Genomic DNA, 13,992 nt, shown 5'->3' with positions numbered 1-13,992 from the left:
CATATCATGCCAACTAAAGGGTCATCCAGTACGTTCCTGAGGCTCTGGAAGTGCTGCGGTATGTGCCTCACTGCTAGAAGGGACATCAAGTTGCCTTCGTAGCTTTTCATCAGCACCAGCGTCGTTAGCATCCACGCTCCCAATAGGACGCGCTCCCACCACATCCTCTTGCTTCCCAGTCCAATGCCTGAAGCGTCAAGATTAAAAAAAACATCCAAGGAATGTAATATGTAAACTTCTGCTATCATCTGGCAGCCTTACTGTAAGTCTACCATACCAGACAGACGAACAGACAAGACAGGCAATCTTGCCTGTCTATCTGTCTCAATCTCTGGCACTTTCTCTTCTCTTCTCTCTCTCTCTCTCTCTCTCTCTCTCTCTCTCTCTCTCTCTCTCTCTCTCTCTCTCTCTCTCTCTCTCTCTCTCTCTCTCTCTCTCTCTCTCTCTCTCTCTCTCATAAGAAAAGGAATTTATTTTACACGACAAAGAAAGTGCAAAACACGCCCGAAAAAAAATGACTTCATCATGAAGTCAGGTAACGAGTCAAAGAGTAATGGGAAGCATACGACCGAGGACGCGACGATTCACTCACGCCGCCAATACTTCAGCCGGTCTTTCCAAGCATGTTCCTACACAGTTGCCTTACCCATTCTAGGTCCTTTCCGGCATGATCGGTCGACTTGTTCTTGGAATGAGTTACGTTGGCATCCCATTGGTCTCCTACACTCAGCGTTGTCTCGTACATAAAATAAATAAAAATGTGAGCAGGATCAACGTCTGGGAATCGTGCCACGTGCCCATATTGCTGGAGTTGACGTTCACGAATTATGCTGGTATAGGGCCTCGATTCAGTTAACGGAGTACTCGCTGGTTCGACACGAAGTCATTCCAGCGATATTCCATGATCCAGTGAAGGCAATAAGTACCAAATGCACGCATGCCTCTCCAAGTCACTATTCAGTCGTCATGCATAACAGGCACACAGTTGATGAGTAAGTATGAAGATATTATTGCAGCCAATTGTAAATCATGTCCGAAGTATGTCGTTCAGTTTCATAAACAACAGAAAAGAGATCAAAAGTGGGACTGAACTCTTAAATGATACCATGAACGAGGTGTAACTAAAAGTACTTAACACTGACGGTCTTACCACCACTATCATCAACAGCTACGACAATAGCATCACTGATAATCGCATTTATTCCTTTCCCAACATCTAAATAACTACTGATGAGGTCCTTAACCAGTGGGCTTCGGCTATGGAAAAGCCGAGAACTGGCCGATAAACGACAAAATTACACTTCATTTTGAGACTAAGAAAAGAGCATGGAACGTACATCAGAGTACTCCTCTCATAACCATAAAGCCGTTAAAAATATTTACTTTTATTCAAACTCCATTCTTTTTGGGTGGTGTTTGTTATAAAATAAGCAGTCTCGTGACGCGTGGCATCTAGCCGATAGTCGCTTGTTGTCTTCTATAAAGAATTTGACAAGTGATTACTGTATGGATAGCTAATTCAGTATGCCATGACCTTACATCACCACCTATGACAAAAAAGCCCACCTCAAGATCACTCACCCACCACAATGACCTAGGGCATCCACGATGGGTTGCGTTATGTCACCACCGTTTACAATTAGCTCGAATTAGGTGTTTTATGGCGAGCCCTTTTTAGGGTCCACCGTACCACAGCTACGACTCGTGAAAGCCCTGAAAAGGGTCTGCTGACGTTCTCGGGTTAATGCTCTCGAGTCCCTTAAATCAAATGAAAGCCCATGACCAGACAATATATATCCTAAACTACTTAAAATAACTAATAGGGAAATACTTTCCTCTTTTACATTTTTTTTTTAATATTTCCCTGCGAAAAGATATCGTCCCTTCGGAATGGAAAGTAGACTACGGGACATCTGTACCTCGAAGGAGGAAGGGCCCCCTAGCCCCTCTTTTTGTTTTGGGGGTGGCCGGGCTGGTGCAGAGACAGAGAGGTGCGGAGGGCTCTGCGTGTGGGCTCCTGGAACGTCCGGAGCCTCTCGGATGATGATCGACTGCCCTACCTATCAAATGAGCTCATAAGGCTAAGAGTGAACATAGTGGCACTCTCTGAGACGCGGAGGTCTGGCAGTGGCGAGATCAGTGAGGGGGGGTACACTTTCTTCTGGTCCGATATGAGCAACGGGTTTCATCTCAAAGGGTAGCTATGGGCATCTCCAGCCAATTGCTGCCATTTGTTGTTGAGGTTGCTCCGGTTGATGAGCGTATAATGCGAGTGAGGCTGAAGCACACACTGGGCTTCATGTCTCTTGTTGCAGTGTTCGTTCCTACCGAGATACGTGAAACTGAAGAGGAGATGTTTTATGCTAAGCTCGCCTCAGTATTAGACCAATGCCCTCCCCGTGACACATTCATTGTCCTGGGCGACTGTAATGCTACTACCGATATTGACAGGGTTATGTGTTGGTCCCAGTGGTTCTGGTACCAGGAACATCAACAGCTCTCTCCTTCTGAATTTTGCAAGATCCAGGTGGTTAAGAACTGCGGGTTCCAGGTACCAGAAATCAGAGCTGCACCGCTGGACTTGGTATAGCGATGCCGGAGAGGTAGCGAAGAAGATTAACCACATCGTCGTAAGTACTCGTTGGAGGATCCTTCAGGACTGCAGGGTTTACCGGAGTGCTGAGTTCCTTGCAACTGACCATAGGCTGGTTGTTGCAACACTCATGCTTCATGTCAGGTCAAGAAGAATCTTGAGATGCAACACTACTGAGTTCCATCTCGAGAGTGTATGGCCTGGCATGTGCTCAGGAGTATCCATGACAGTCTGAAAGTTGAGGGGTGGTAAAGGTACCTGGCACCCTGTATCATCAGGGTGTAGCTGCTCAAAGCTGGAGGTGAGTCCATGATACTTGGGTTTCATGCGGTCTCGACTGCTGTATGACAGTCCGGTACCATTCATCCTGATTGGAAGACGGGGCTGGTCGTCCCTATCTGGAAAGAGAAAGGGGACCGACACGACTTCAACAACTACAGTGGTATTACACTGCTCATTGTGCCGGGCAAGGTGCTTGCCCATCTATTGATGATGCGATTTCGCAGCCAGCTGCTGAAGCTGCAGAGACCTGAACAGTTCGGGTTCACGCTTGGTAAGTCAACAACTGATCGTATCCTAGCGCTCCGCGTACTGGTGGAGCGCCGACGCGAGTTTCGACAATGAATGCTTGCATCTTATGTCGATATCAAAACGGCGTTTGACTCAGTGCATCGCGAGGCACTCTGGAGTATTTTGCTACTCCGTGGGATTCCTGCAAGGACTATCAATTTGCTGACTGGACTGTATTCTGGGACAGAGAGTGCTGTGAAGTGTGTGGGAGGGGGAGGCAGGGCTGTGTCTTTGCCCCACCGCTTTTCCACACTTGTATCGACTGCGTACTAGGCAGAGTTGTGAACAGAGTCATTGCGGAACATCCATTGACAATCCCAGGGTCACATACCTTTTTTTTGCCGATTATGCAGTAATCCTGGAGGAGTTGCTGGAGGTCTTTGTGATGGCTCTCGAGGCACTGCAAGAGGAGGTAAAGCCCTTGGGACTTCAGATATCCTGGAGCAAGACCAAGGTACAGGTGTTTGAAGGCTTGCTAGATGAAACAGTACAGTCTGTTCATGCGTGTGAAGAGGACATTGATATATCAGAAAGCTTCACGCATCTTGGTAGCATAGTTCATAACAACGGTGAGTCTGACCAGGAAGTCTTACGGCGGATTGGTCTGGCCCACGGTGTTATGGACTCGCTCAACACGAGTATATGGCGTTGTCGATACCTGTGCAGAAGGACGAAGATTCGGATTGTCAAGTCCTTTGTGCTCCCTGTTTTACTCTATGGTTGTGAGACATGGACACTAAATGGGGACTCGAAGAATCATGGGATATCGCTGGAGCGACTTTGTATCGAACCAGCGACTACTTCGTGAGACTGATTCGAAATATATTACCTGCATAGTCCGTTAACGCCAACTCCTGCTAAACGGGCACGTCACATGTTACCCTGAAGCTGATCCTGCTCATCGGGTTGTCTCCTTAACCCTTTCATTGCTAAACGCTCGCAGCAAGCGTTAGGCGTATTTGCTGCTGGTGCTAAATGCTCGCTGCGAACTCCACCCGCACTCAAATCTCCCTCGTATGAGAGTGTTCCAACACTAATTCTCACAACACAGGAATGGAAAATCAGTGGGTTCTTCACTAAATTTGGTGGAAAATCATATCAGCCCAGCGTGGCAAATCTACGGACGAGTAACTGGTGGATGTTCTTTCCCAATATAGCATCATTTTTGCATAGCTTCACCTATCACCTGACTGATTTTTTGACCAAATAGTTGTAAATATTACAGTTAGCAATACTCCCTTGTCAGAATCTGAAGAAGAGATCTCCTCAGTTCCCTCAATATGGCTTATCATCCCGCACGCACCGACGTAAGTATTAACATTCAACACTCCCTGAACGTGCATGTACGTTCGCAAGAGAGGCATACATAACCGACTCCTATAGATCTGGACCTCCTCTTTCCAATGGTGTTTTTGTATTTTAGCTGTGATGAATAGTTTTTGAGATACAGAGGTTAAAATAGACCCCCCATTAGGCTGCCCGACTGCGCCGGAGGGGATAATCGCGTCCGCACCGTGCGCAAGGAAAAGGGAGACAATCCTGAGTGGAGGAGGCCAAGGGGACACCCACGGAGTTAGTGGCTAGAGCAAGTCGATAGATCCTGCCAGGAGGTACTCAGGATGGGAAACGGGCCTGCATGGAGACTTGCTCGGCGGGACCCCCACCCCTGGGCCCGTATTCTACATAGTGCTTATGGTCGACCATAACTAACCGTCATAGCTAACATAATTTATGACCGTCAGTATAATGACCGTCAGAAGTCTTCTTCTTCTTCTTCTTGTCGTCGGCCATAGCGCAGTAAATCAACAACACCGTGAGCCGCTAGAACGCACGGCTCACAATTTGTTAACTCTAAATTTATGGAATATAATATATTATTGACATAATTTTCTTTGATTTAAATTATTTTGACTTCATATTACGACTTTTGGGGAAGTTAGAAATGGTATAATAGAAATTCGTTATGAGAAAATGCGCTGAAACGTATTCCCGTTGAAAAGTGTGTAAACAAATGTACCGCCCTCTCAGCTGTTCGGTAGTGTTTACTCACGGCCAGCACAGCATGGATTCTCAATCTAAACGTCAAAGGAAGGCTAACTGGGGAGACGACGAGTCTCTCCAGCTGGCAATGTTATACAGGGACGAAGTCCATGTATTGAAGAGGAACTTCAAGACGGTTGGTGTTTCCAACCAAAAGAAACACGATGTCTGGATGAAGATTACGGCCGACCTGAATGGACAGTTCCACCATGAGAGGACGGCCGTAGAGGTAAAGAAGCGATGGTTCACCATCACTTCTAAGTCAAGGATGAAGCTGAAGAACTTTCGAGATCATCGGAATGGAACTGGTAAGTAAGTTTTCATATATTAGCTTTAACTGATAAACACCCATTACACATTTTTGTCTCATTCTGAGCACTTTGAATATCATATATATATATATATATATATATATATATATATATATATATATATATATATATATATATATATATATATATATATATATATATATATATATATATATATATATATGGGGTAAAGATCATTTTAGTACCATGCCAGTATGTATGGGTAGGACACGAAGTAATGGGTTTAAACTGGATAAATTCAGATTCAACAGGGACATAGGCAAAAATTGGTTTACCAACAGGGTTGTGGATGAGTGGAATAGGCTTAGCAGTCATGTGGTGAGTGCCAATACAATTGTCACATTAAAAAATAGATTAAATAAGTTCATGGACAGCGATACCAGGTGGGGTTAGATACATGGGAGCTTAGGGTCAAAGGAGTTGCCTTGTATAGGCCTACCGTCCTCTTGCAGACTCCAACATTCTTATGTTCTTATGTTCATTACCTACCTTATGAAACATCACTAGCTCTTCATAAATCTTTTCTTCAAATGTTCAACAATCATGGAAATGCTTTCAAAATCCAATTCAAGGACTATTTATTATTGAAAATAGGGGATAATATTGACGAAAGAGTAGCCTCCTTTGGCGGCGGCCGCGGCAACGGTGCAAATGCAAAATATCTCGCAGAAGGTTTAAGGTGGGAGAGCATATTTAAATTTCTCCAACCGAACTTTACGACCTGCTAACGGGGGGGCAGCACCCCCCTCGACGCCCCCTTTTAACCAGGGGGGGCTGCACCACCCCATGGACCCTCCCCACATATATATGTCTTATTTCTGCGAGGAGGTATTTCTCACAGCACCAGCTGCACCGTCGCCGCGGCCGCCGCCATAGGGGGCTACGCTTTCGTGAATATTATCCCCTATTTTCAACAATAAATAGTCTTTGAATTGAATTTTGAAAGCGTTTCCATAATTCTTCAACACTTGTAGAAAAGATATATGAAGAGCTAGTGATGTTATATAAGGTAGGTAATGAAATACTGGCATGGTACTAAAATGAGTCTTGTGTGTATATATATATATATATATATATATATATATATATATATATATATATATATATATATATATATATATATATATATAAACATGGATATATATATATTTATAGAAGTATGTTGCAATACCCATACTTGTTGCCATCAACAGACAACTGCTTGATGGAAATCAATCACATGAAATAGTTTTGTATTGAAAGAAACAGGATGCTATTTGCCATAAATTTGCCAGTTTAGTTTATATATATGGGTAAATCAGTTTAAGTTTGTAATGCATATTATGTAGAGTCCATTATTACCCTTATTACTCGTACTTTCTTTCATCAGAGATGCCTGCAAGATAAAGTATGAAAGAGGAAGAAATGCTCCTTTCTAACACACACAACCTTGAATAGTGGTGGGAGTGCAGCAGTTATTTTTTTTATATATATAATTTTGTTTTACAACAAAAGAGTTGGCTCAATGGCAACAAAAAGTGTAGAAAAAAAGCCCACTAATTGCCGCTCTCACAACAGAAGATAGTATAGAGTAGTCAAAAGAGAGGTCAATTCCGGGTGAAGAGGTGTCTTGATACACTCTCGTTGAGAGAGGTCAAGTTAAAGGCAGGAGACAAAAACAAGTTTTATAACATCTCAGTAAAGTACCTGTCATAATCCACTTTAGCATTACATTCTGAGAAGACACTAATGTAGTGCTTTAGTAGTAGGGGAAAAAAGCAAAAAATACATGAATTTTTATTTTTTCCCAGGTGGCGGCCCTCCACCCCCTCCCCTTGACCCCATTGATGAGCTTGTAGGGGACATTTTAGGGCAAGACAGCAAGGTCATCATGGGATTTGAGGAGATTGATGACCTTGGACATCAAAGGACTGTCGACATGTATGTATCTATTTGTTTAATTTGTGAAGTACACTCTTTAGTTCTATTCTTCTCATTTTTAAATATGTTCAGTTCTGCTTAGCAAAAGTAATAAAAGCCTGTCATTTGCTTCAACCAGTATGTTACAAAACACTAGAAACATAACTCATCACTTGGAAAGAACATATGAGAGATATATCTTTACTGTTGGAATAGATTGTTTAATTAAAGGCTTTAGTTCAAGTTAACTATACCTGCAGGTAACGTCAAAGCTACAGCAACTTCTATCAATTGATGCAATCCTACCTTGGTTCATAGTACTTCTCAATTAAGGTGTATTCAATGAGTTCTTGGCCTACCTCAGAATGAGGAAAAATAGAGCAAAGGTTCACTCCACTTCTTTTTTTTATGTTTTAACGTAACCACCTTTGAATGTGATGCACTTCTCCAATCTCGTCTTCAATTATGAAATTCCGTCCCTGAAGAATGGTGGGTGAATCACTTATGAAAAGTCACCGTGTAACTCAATAGAAAATGCTGAAAGGATGCCAGCCCATGCATTACTTGTTGGAGCCTATACCAACATGTTACAGCATTGGCGGGCTCCTGTCTCCACTCCGTCTTTGTTAGGCCGAGAACTCATTGAATCCTCCTCTTAATATCAATCCCCGCAAATATATGCAACTCTTCTAGACCTTATTGATTGTCATTAATTTAGTATGAGTATACCTTCCATTTCCATAACACTATGCCATATTTACTCCCTAGTATATGAAAGGAAAAAGATACCCTATGGCAGATCTGCATTAGTTTATAACTGCTCATTTGTACACCCATTCCATGACTTTTTACATTACTTGCAGTGAAGACGCAGCAGAGCCAGCGAGCCAGCTCATTGTAGGTCAGGGAGGTGCTGAGGCACCAACAGTAATAATTGTGCCTGAGCCCACCCTGCAGCCACAGACTGAGGGGGGTGCCCGGGGGAAGGTGCCAACTGAGGATGATGCAGCAGCTGCTCAAGCAAAGGTGGCAGCTGGTGAGGAGGAGGCTGTAGCTTCAAGAGCTACAGCAGCAGCTGCACAGGCTGGGGAGGAGGCTGCACGGGCCATGAAGGCAGCCGCAGAGGAGGTGGCGGCTTGTGCTCGGGCCTTCACAGGAGCTGCAAGGGCGCAGGAGGCAGCTGCAAGGGCGCAGGAGGCAGCTGAAAGGGCACGGGAGGCAGCTGCCAAAGAAAAAGCGGAAGCCATGCGTCTTAAACAAATTTTGCTGAAGTTACAAATTGAAAAGGACAAGGATGCACATAGTTCTATGATTGTGAAACCTTAGTTGTACTAATTTAATGATGCTTATGCAGGAATGATACAGTGTACAAATGCACTGGAAAAAGAGATTAAAATGAATGTGTAAAAAAAATGCAAAAAGAACACTAATGGAGAATAAAAAGGCAATGTGTGAAGAGCTAGGAAGGAAGGTGAGAAATGACTTTCGGAATAATAGGGAGATGTTCTTGAAGGAAGTGAAGGGAGCATGAGAAAAGAATGAAAAGGTGTGTATGAACTATGAATGTAAAGGGTGTGAATAGGAATGTAATTGTAAGTGTATAAGAAGATTGAAGGAGTACTATGAGTGTTTTTAGAGTATTGACAACAAAGAGAGGAATGTTAATTTGCAAATGTTTACAAAAGGAATATGGGTTATAATTGATTGATAGATTGATTACTTTATTAATGCAAGTGGAACAGTACCTTGGCATGTACTTGTCCAGTCGTGCTGAGGAACGGGTTTCAGTCTCCATTGCTAGAACGAAAAACAAATTAACTAGTAGGTAGTTTCATAATAATAATGATACAGAATAATGCAGATTCTTAAGAAATGAGTGTTTCCCAGATTCAATTCGAAAAACATATATGTATAAAATATCCAACTTACTGAAAATGCAAGTTGCAGAATTCATCTCGATACAGGCGACCTTCATTCCGCTGACCAGCTGGAAGTGGCGGCACAACTTGCACACCTTCAGGTTGTGCCATGGCAAGATCCACTTCTTCAGCGTTAGGTTGAGCCGCATCGAGAGGAATGGGAATATTCCTGTCCTTGCAGATGTTGTGGAGCATGCCGCATACATGTATCAGCTTGCACACCTTCACCGGGGGAGTTACTCGGACCTCGCTGTGTAGGACATGAAAGCGGCGCTTGAGCTGTCCTATTCCCCGTTCCACAACACTCCGTGTCCGTTTGTGGGCCCTAAAAGAAAATACAAATGATAATGGCAGTCAATATTAAGTACTTATGTTCCATTAACTATGGGTAAATTCACTACTTGCCATACCTAGCTTGACTAAATTTGATTTTGCATGACTAAATTTGACTGTCCTTGACATTTTTTTTTTCAGTTTAATTACATTTTTTAAATTGAAATCTATTTTTTAAAATTTGAGTCAACTTTTGTAATTTGAGAGTCAAGTGTTTTAATTTAAAAGTCAACTTTTTAAATTTGGTAAACTTTTTTACTAGGAAAATCAACTCTTTAAAATTCTGACTTTTTTTTATTTAAAGATCTTTTTCTTTAAATTTGAAGGTGAAAAGGTGTATTATTTCCTTTAAATTTGATGTACTTATTATTAACGTCATTAATTATTATTTAAGCTGATATAATATGTGTATTATTTGTTGCCAGTTAATCTAGATTAGGTTGAGTTTTTTCCTGATTTATTTGCTATTTTCATTTTTTTTTTATTATTCTAAAATGAACTTAAATAATTAAGTTTTTTTCGATCAGTCGAAACTTAGCCTAACCTGTTATCCGAACTCTGTATATAATAGGTAACTGTTGTGATTGGCTCAGTTTGCTAATTGCACCTGGTAGTGCGTGGCATGTCAACTCTACAAAATTTTTAGCGGATCTCACATTCAACATGTTTATTGTAAGAAACTACAGTATACTGATACCCAAAAGAAAAATAAAGACAATCTACTCACCTATTATAGCGTGACTGAGGTCCAGGCAGAGGTCGCAGGTAAGGTGTCAGGAGCCATGGCTTGCTGGGATAGCCACTGTCTCCCAACAAGTGACTACCTGGTGGCACATGCCCTCTCTGGAACAATTCTGCCACTCCACAGCCATTCAAAATACGTGCATCATGCACTGAGCCAGGCCACTTCGCTAGGATATCCAGTATTCGATAGTTGGCATCAAATATGATCTGCACATTAATACTGTGATATCCCTTGCGGTTGACAAACACGTCTTCCTCCTCCTTTGGTGCCACAATCCTTACGTGTGTCCCATCAACGACACCAATAACCCCGGGAAAATTTGCAATGGTGAGGAAGTCTGCCTTGTTCGCCTCAGTAACGTCTTGGGTGGTGGGGAAGCTGATGAACTGCTTGAGAATATTGACGTTTGCAAGGGCGTCAATGGTCTGGGTGATGGCTCTGCTGATGCTGGGCTGTGATGGGCCGAGGTCGTCGCTGCTACACATTTGCATTTTTCCCGTGGCAAGATACCGTAGTGTGATGATCACCTTCATCTCCGGGGTGAGTGGGTTTCTCCTCTTGGTGTCACTTGACAAGGCTTCCCTCACAAGATTAGTGACGTACAAAATACCTTCCTTGTCAAGTCTGTATCTCCTGATAAGCTCAGCATCGCTGAGCTCGTTCAGTACGTCTCTTCTTCGAAAAGGCTGGGGAGCGTGTTGACGTGGGGCTGCCATGTTGACGCGCTTCTGACGGTCATAAGCAGAGTTATGACAGGGTGAACCCGACCTCAGCGTCCCGCGCAATTTTATGGTCGTCCATAAGAGTTTATGGTCGACCATAAGAGTTTCTGACGGAGTTATGTCTGAAATGCGCCATTTTGCTCCGCTATGACCGTCAGAAGAAGTTATGAAGGTATGTAGAATACGGGCCCTGGCGTCGTAGGGTGGGTGAGGCGACGCATCCCCCGGCGTATGCCCCAACAGATTGATTGATTGATGTAACATCGATTTAAAAAAAAAGAGAAAAAGTATCGGGTGATTACGTGTGTGGTGATTCGTTGTTTCATATTTGCTATTCGAGTTCATATTCGGTAATGTTTAATTCGCTGCTTCATCGAGGCAACATGCTTCTCTGTAACCCTGGGTCGTGGTCACTCGAAGTCCGGCCATAGCCCAAGTGGGTAACTAACCTATACTGTGTTGTAAAGTATACGGTTATATTGTATATCCTGATGTATAATGCTTCTATACTTGTTCACGGTGCTGTTAATATTATTTCCAGGTATTTTGTTCTATGTCAAATAAACCTTCTATTAAGGACAGTCTGGATTTCACTACAATTTATTTGACATAGAACTCGGGATGGATAAATTCCTTCGCACCGACCGCTTTGAGGCTGACCTAACTTCAGCGCAAGGCCCACAGATAGAGAGGTCGACCTACGAGCGTTCGATTTTTTTATGATCTGCGCATCCGAGACGTCAGCGGGTTCACAAGAGGTCTGAGTGGGGACCTTGGCTCAGTTAGCAAGCTGCCGGGCAGGTGTTCAGGTGCGTCTCTCTCTCCCATTCTCTCTCTGTTCCGCGCCAACATCGGTCACAATGCCGAGTTGTGCAGTGCGTGACTGTTACAATTATTCAAAAGGAAAATCAAATTATCATTATTTTCGCTTTCCGAAACATAGAGAGACTCAAGACAGATGGACACAGCTGTGTGTGAGGAAGGATCATTTCAACTCCATGACACAGCGGGTATACAGCAAGCATTTTGAACAGTCAGCATTTAAAAGAAATCTAAAATATGAACTACTTGGGAAACGGTGCCTCCAAGTTGCAAAGAATTCAAGCCTGGAGCAGTTCCAACACGACATTTACCATCAGATACAGGTGAGATTGCTTCAGAATATTATTATATTAAATTGCTCAATGTCAATATTTTGTGCCAGTGTATCCTCTTTGTATTTTTGGTAGGAGTAGAAATAATGCGATAATTACTTAGGATGATGTGGCATATTGTGTGGATGTCTAACACAGGAAGCTGGTCACAGGAATGGGAATTCCCATTAATACTTTTACATCAATTCATTCATCACAATTTTGTAAATATGATCCATAACTCTTATTCAGATAATTATTATGCAAGCAAGAAATTAGTATTAATATTTTTATTGTTAATGTAAGAAGGCAAGTAATGAGTGTTACTATTCTTATTGTTTAATGTAATTGAAAAAAAAAAACCTGAGTGTCATCTGTTCCCGTCTCGATCATTAACTCTCTCTCTCTCTCTCTCTCTCTCTCTCTCAACTACTAATATACAGAACATCATTGAATTTTCAGGAAATGCACAATGCCTGGGTAAGAAGATGGTATCATCTGTGTTGCAAGAAAATCGACTTTCTGACTGTTTTGCAGTTGCAGGTTCTTCGAAGCCTTTAACTAATGCAAATATATGCAAGCCTTCACAGCCTGTCAGTGGTACCGGTAACCTAAATTAATATATTGCCCACTTGACTGAGGTTAATGCAAAACTTCAGCAACTGGTAGATAGTTTAAAACGGGAAAAAAACAGCTCTGCTTAATGAGCAAAAAAAAAAATGGGAAAAAGAAAAAAAAATCTTACAAGGTCAAATTAAAGCGTCATACCAAAGGGGTGTATCTGATATGCAGAACGGACTTGGGAAATTGTTTTCAGATAAACAGTTTGATGCAATGGTAAGTGGCAAACAACTTGCAAATTACACTGATGATGATATTGCTGAAGCAATGGTACTGCACAGCTACAGTCCAAAAGCTTACAAATATCTGAGGGAAAATAAACATCTTCCTCTCCCATCTGTTAGTACACTTAACCGCCGTGTGTCACAGCTAGATATTGAACCTGGTGTGCTGTTACCAGTGATTCAGCTTTTGAGCCAAAAAACTGAAAAAATGTCAGATTATGAGCGCCTTTGTGTGTTGTCATTTGATGAGACTAGTGTTGCATCCGACTGGACGAATGAGAAAGGCAGTGATATGATATATAAACCTAAAAACAGACTTCAATGTGCTATGTTAAGGGGATTGACAACCCCTTGGAAGCAACTAGTGTATTACAACTTTGACGCTAACATGACGAAAGACATATTGAATGACATGATTATTAAGGTGGAAGAAGCTGGATTGATTGTGGCTGCTATGGTATCTGACATGGGATCGACAAATCTCAAGCTGCTACAAACACTTGGTGTAAACACTGAAAACCCAAGCTTTAAGAATCCAGCATCCAATGACCGCGAATTTTTTGTATCTGCCGATGCTCCTCATCTCATCAAATTAATCAGAAATAATCTGTTAGGTTCAGGCTTCAAACTGGATGGCAGCAAAGGATGCAAAAATGTGACAAATTCATGCATCCGTGAAATCATCAAGAGAAGTGTGAAAGACTTAAAGACAACATTCAAATTAAATGATAGGCACATTGATGTAGAAGGACCTAAAATTTTGGAAAAAATGATTCAGACTGTAGAAGAAATGAGAGTTGGTGGGAAGAATTTCCTGTATCAGTTTCAAAAAGGGCTAATACTTTCTTCGAAAACCCTCTC

The 13,992-nt window shown here is 42.3% G+C and overlaps 2 protein-coding genes across 2 annotated transcripts in view; both read left to right on the top strand.

Annotated features, from left to right (window-relative positions):
* Window positions 1-5,209: 5,209 nt before the first annotated feature.
* On the top strand, window positions 5,210-8,760 carry LOC126993288 (uncharacterized). The gene is made up of 3 exons (XM_050852246.1): window positions 5,210-5,511; window positions 7,326-7,455; window positions 8,298-8,760. Exons 1-3 carry the CDS (start codon window positions 5,226-5,228, stop codon window positions 8,758-8,760), a joined length of 879 nt encoding a protein of 292 aa, XP_050708203.1. The 5' UTR covers window positions 5,210-5,225.
* Window positions 8,761-10,950: 2,190 nt separating this feature from the next.
* LOC126993287 (dnaJ homolog subfamily C member 17-like) overlaps window positions 10,951-13,992 on the top strand; it is a gene marked incomplete at its 3' end in the record, with an annotated part of 107,961 nt that continues 104,919 nt past the window's right edge. The window contains exon 1 of the mRNA XM_050852245.1: window positions 10,951-10,971. Coding sequence (XP_050708202.1) covers window positions 10,951-10,971 — 21 coding nt within the window. The remainder of the gene's footprint in view (window positions 10,972-13,992) is intronic.

The sequence above is a fragment of the Eriocheir sinensis genome, unplaced genomic scaffold, assembly GCF_024679095.1.
Source record: "Eriocheir sinensis breed Jianghai 21 unplaced genomic scaffold, ASM2467909v1 Scaffold598, whole genome shotgun sequence".
NCBI classification, from domain to species: domain Eukaryota; kingdom Metazoa; phylum Arthropoda; class Malacostraca; order Decapoda; family Varunidae; genus Eriocheir; species Eriocheir sinensis.
The sequence above is the reverse complement of the archived record's forward strand: the minus strand, read 5'-3'. Positions and strand labels throughout refer to the sequence as shown.

What these genes read in the sequence shown, in the direction of transcription:
- LOC126993288 (XM_050852246.1), top strand. Translation starts at nt 5,226, where the DNA reads ATGGATTCTCAATCTAAACGTCAAAGGAAGGCTAACTGGGGAGACGAC. An exon ending in AGATCATCGGAATGGAACTG is followed by an intron (nt 5,512 to 7,325) that starts GTAAGTAAGTTT and finishes ATTTTTTCCCAG; the next exon opens with GTGGCGGCCCTCCACCCCCT. An exon ending in CATCAAAGGACTGTCGACAT is followed by an intron (nt 7,456 to 8,297) that starts GTATGTATCTAT and finishes CATTACTTGCAG; the next exon opens with TGAAGACGCAGCAGAGCCAG.